Raw genomic sequence first — 4,763 nt, forward strand, 5'->3', positions numbered from 1 at the left:
TGTGCAGGAAGGGCACCCCCCGCCCCCGCCCCCACTCCCCCTGCTGTGGCTCCTGACAGCCCCCGAACAAGGAAGGGTCCTGGGCTGCTGACCTAACACAGTATGAAGATTGCTTACTGGTTCAAATGTCCATTTTATTGCATGTTTGTTTACTTTTTTGTTAGATGTAATGTAAGATTCTCTTACCACATCCATTCCCTCTGACATTATTTTGAGTTAATTGAGATTCTTTAAGCGTTAGCCTGGGGAAGGTAAGTCTTTATCTTCCATTAGACATTTTAAATAAAAACCTAAGGAAACCAACTGTGTTTCTCAGGTATGAGCCTAAAACACAGGGCAGGGCGGGGAGGCCCCAGAGCGGCCCCCTCGGGGCCCCTGCCAGGCTGGGGTCCCCACGAGGCCTGGGGAGAGGGCTGGTCGTCCGGATGGCCCTGGGCTCTGTCCCCGGGACAGCGAGGCCTTGACTGAAAGACCCCGGTCACACAAAACTGAGGGTTCTTGGCCTTCAGTCCACGCTGTGCAGCGGGTAGGGCTTAACACGTCTTAACAGTTGCATCTGTTGTACCTGAGAAACATGTTTTAAGCAATTAAAAAAAAATTTTTTTTTTAAATTTTTAAAGAAAGAAAATACTGGCCTAAGGTTTATAGTTAAGTTTTTAGTTTTAAGTCATAATAAGATGCTAAGTGTAGTCATAAGTCCTCAAGGGTGTGTCTGAAGGGCAGGGGGTCCGGGACCCTCGGCATCTCCCTAAACCACAGCTCCATTTGTCTAGGTGGAAGTTAAACGGGCCGAGCCGCGGGACAGCAAAAGCCAAGCGCCGGGACAGCCAGGTGCCAGCCAGTGGGGCAGCCGGGTCGTGCCCAATGCTGCCAACGGCTGGGCAGGCCAGCCCCCCCCCACGTGGCAGCAAGGGTACGGCCCACAAGGTGAGGCTCCAGCCCCCAGAACCAGCCGGGGCCCCAAGCCCGGGGGGTGGGGGGTTCCCTGCTTGTCCGGCCCCAGGAGTCTTGCCCAGCAGTTGGGGTGTGGGCTTCGTGCTGGCCCCCCAGTAGCGCCCGGACCTTCCAGCGAGCTCCCAGGGGGTGCCTTTGTCAGCACACAGATAGGGGAGGGGCCGGGTTTCATGTCATCACCTGGTCCCGGTTGAGGGCGCTGTGATCCTCGGCGGTGTGTTTGGGCCACAGCCAAGGTGCCCGTCTGTGGTTTGGGCAGAGGCATCTCATCATAATCGGCAGAGTGTCCTTTTTCAAGTACCTCGCTCTGGAGGGGGCCACGCAGGTCTGAGGGAGCAGTTAGGAGCCTCGGGCTGGCTGTCCCCGTGGTCTGTGGCAGTGCCTGGGGTGGGGTTGGGCAGAAGGATCAGGTGGATTTTGGAGTCCGTCACTAGCACCGACACTGGGCCTGGCCAGGCCCTCTCGGCGGCCCGGATACGAAGGGGAGGTGCTCTTCGGGAGGTCGGGGCTTTTCCCTGGCTGGAAGGCACAGCATCCTGTTTCCTGGGCCCTCTGCACTGTTCCTGTTCCTCAGGCTGTCAGGTCCTCTGTGACGGGTCAGCAGAGTGGTTAAGGACAGCTTGGCAGAAGGGTTGGGGCTCCTAGGGACCCCGGGACAGGATCTGGTAGCATCTACCCCCTTTAGAAATGCAAAGAAGGGACAGCCTCTGAGGAGGGGCAGGAGGCGGCCAGGCCAGGTGGGCCTGTCTGCACCCACAGGTACCTGGCACGCCCCCCCCCCGCCTTGGGCTTGCAGAGTCTTACTGTGTTATTACCAAATAACACAGCCGTAGAAAATCAGTTATCAAGTGGACCTGCTAGCACTTGGCTGGTGGCTGGCCATGAGCGCCCCCGCCCAGCCTGAGGGGTCCCGCCTGTGTCCCCCAGCCCCTTGTCTGCGGGTGTTCAGCCCTCCCCTCCCATGGGTTCTGTTGAAGAGCTGGGGCCACTCAACCAACAGGCTTCCCTTGGGAGCCTCCTCACGCCCCTTAGAAACATGACGCGAGCGGCAGCTCTTTCCCTACACCCAGGTGCTGGCGAAGCTCCGGGGGTCAAGGCTGGGACCCCCACTCCCACCCCCCGTGCCTACAGTGCACTGGGACACCGGGCCCCTCGGCGCATTTCCAGGAAGGCTTCTCACCAGCACAGCCAGTGCTGCCGGGGGTCGGGGCTCGGCCCCCAGTCTGGGGTGTTGAGCTGACGGGGCACCAACTACCCTCTTTGCTTTCCTGTTTAGGGATGTGGGTGCCAGCAGGACAGGCAATCGGTAAGTCCTGGTCTCGAGCGGCCGAGAAGCAGCAGGGTCTGAAATGGGGCGGCCCCACATGGGCCAGGGGCCATGTGCCGCCCCCCCTCACCCCTGTGTCGTGTGCTGCAGGTGGCTATGGACCGCCCCCTGCGGGAAGAGGAGCCCCCCCGCCGCCCCCACCGTTCACCTCCTACATCGTATCCACCCCTCCCGGAGGGTTCCCCCCTCCTCAGGGCTTCCCACAGGGCTACGGTGCCCCTCCACAGTTCAGTAAGTCCTGTGGGCCTGGGGGGGGGGCTGGCGCGCTGCGGGGCAGGGCCCCTCGACCCGGAGCGCCGTGTGGATCGAGCCTCTGTTGTCCCAAGACGAGTGTGCCATGTCAGTGTCCCCAGGGTAGGCCCTGAGTGGTCACAGCGCCATGGGCCCTTTGGACCCGACCGGGTAACCTTGCAACAAAGCAGTGAGGGGTGGAGGCCACGAGAAGCTCGAGTCTCAGCCCAGCTCTGGCAGAGCTCCTGGCGGAGCGTCCGGCTCTTGTTCCCCTGCCCCTCTCCCCTGCTAGTGCGCTCGTGGGCTCCCCCCTGCCCCCCTCCCCCCTTCTCTTTCTCGAAGAAAAGAGAATCACATAGGTATTTAAAAAGGGGGGAAAGGCTGTGGCCACTCCTGGTGACCAGGTCCTCAGCAAGAAAGAGAAGCCCTCACCGCACCCGGTGTGGCTGTTCGTGGCCTTGCTCTGCAGCCTTGCAGACTGTCCCCCATCCTTCCTGTGAGGGCCTCAGGGGCCCGCGTGGGCCCTGCTTTCGGGACGCAGCACAGGCTCGCGGCAGGCACGCTTTCAGGCTCCACAGCTGCCCATGGCCGGACCGCGTCAGGTTCTCCTCCTAACGGGAACACAGGTGCATAGGGACCGGTAGCCGGGGCCCTAGGACAGGGCGCACAGGCCTGGCCCCCCGCCCTCGTGAAGGGCTCCCTGTGATTCTGTGTCTTCAGAGCACACGCTGTGCTTTGTTGGGCATCCTGTTTTGTCTTTTTAAAGAGTTGTTTTTTTTTTTAATGTTTTATTTCTGAGAGAGAGAGACAGTGTGAACGGGGGAGGGTCAGAGAGAGGCAGACACAGAATCTGAAGCAGCTCTAGACTCTGAGCTGTCAGCACAGAGCCCAACGTGGGGCTCGAACTCATGAACCGTGACATCATGACCTGACCCAAAGTCAGACACTTAACCGACTGAGACACCCAGGCGCCCCTTTAAAGAGTTTCAGGGCAGTTACTCCCTGTGGAGTTCCTCTCTGACACTCACTGTCAGAGCAGCGGTGACAGGCCATCCCCCAGCCCCCTCGGCCTTCCAGACCATCACCAGCCCACATGCTGCTGTCTCCCCGCCCGGGGACATCCTCAGGCCGCTGCCACTTGCTGGGTCTGCACAGGAGATGGCATGGGTGGATCCCGTGGGCCGGGCCGCCGTCGTGCCCTGGGTCTGTGTCTTCCTCTCCTGTTTGCGTGCAGGTTTCGGCTACGGGCCCCCACCACCGCCACCGGACCAGTTCGCCCCACCGGGGGTCCCGCCTCCACCTGCGACCCCAGGGGCAGCACCTCTGGCCTTCCCACCGCCTCCATCTCAGGCCGCCCCCGACATGAGCAAGCCCCCGACGGCCCAGCCAGACTTCCCCTACAGCCAGTACGGTGAGTGGCTATAACTCCTGCCCACCCTGGAAAGCTGTGCGCGAGTCCCGGGCCCGGGGATCCGGCCGTGCCACCTCCCGCCTTCCTCCCCACCAGCGTCGGTGTGACGGGGAGGCCGCTCTGCCGGCGCATGTCGGAGAGGGTCAAGCAAAACGGAAAGCAGGATTTCGGTTTCCTGGGGTTTTGCTAGTAGCTAGTCTGAGAAACGCATCCCTTGTGCAGCAGGTCGCACGAGGGGACTGTGGGTTTGGGAGCCAGAAGCTGTGACCAGGCCCTCAGGAGGATGGCGCAGGGGTTCATCGGCACGCCCTGTTCCCTGGGGTCTCATTTTCCGAGGGCACGGTGCAGGGAGGGCACGCTTGGGCTCGTGGTTCAGGCCTGTGGCCAGCGCTGGCTTGGGCATCACCAGTGCTTCACCAGAGGGGCTGGTCCTGGACTAGGTGCTTCTGAGCTTGGGGTCTAGGAGGTGGTGCCTGTGGCCTGTGCGGGAGGAGCTCATGAGGACCAGGTTGGGGCCGGTGTCCTGGGTCGAGCAGGCGCCCCGTCCCTGCTCCTCCTGCCACCTCTGCTGGGCCACACAGGCAGGGCTGCCTGTCTCGGGGGCCTTTGGGGTTCGTGGGTCTCCTGTGGGAGCCACGGCTTCGGTCCACGTCTCCTTACCTGGGGCTCTGCCACTCCCACGTTGTCGTTCACGCTGTGTTTCGCCCAAGACTTCAGTGTCTGCGTGTTGAGGCCGTTCCCCTCCCAGGAGCCCAGCATTGCAGCAGCTTGTCCCCCCCAGTGCCGTGCCAGGCCATGGTCGTGGGTTGTCCACCCCCCTCCAGCAGAACACGTGTCGGC

General features: G+C 61.8%; 1 protein-coding gene across 3 annotated transcripts in view; it reads left to right on the forward strand.

The window, feature by feature from the left end:
• Window positions 1–4,763, forward strand: part of DAZAP1 (DAZ associated protein 1) — a 16,072-nt gene that overhangs the window by 9,306 nt on the left and 2,003 nt on the right. For all 3 annotated transcript variants that reach the window (XM_077760658.1, XM_077760659.1, XM_077760660.1), the window contains exons 7-10: window positions 774–927; window positions 2,231–2,260; window positions 2,372–2,512; window positions 3,747–3,923. In XM_077760658.1, the coding sequence (XP_077616784.1) occupies window positions 774–927; window positions 2,231–2,260; window positions 2,372–2,512; window positions 3,747–3,923 (502 nt within the window). The remainder of the gene's footprint in view (window positions 1–773; window positions 928–2,230; window positions 2,261–2,371; window positions 2,513–3,746; window positions 3,924–4,763) is intronic.

This window comes from Crocuta crocuta, unplaced genomic scaffold, assembly GCF_008692635.1.
Source record: "Crocuta crocuta isolate KB4526 unplaced genomic scaffold, BGI_CrCroc_1.0 scaffold443, whole genome shotgun sequence".
In the NCBI taxonomy this organism is placed as follows: Eukaryota; Metazoa; Chordata; class Mammalia; order Carnivora; family Hyaenidae; genus Crocuta; species Crocuta crocuta.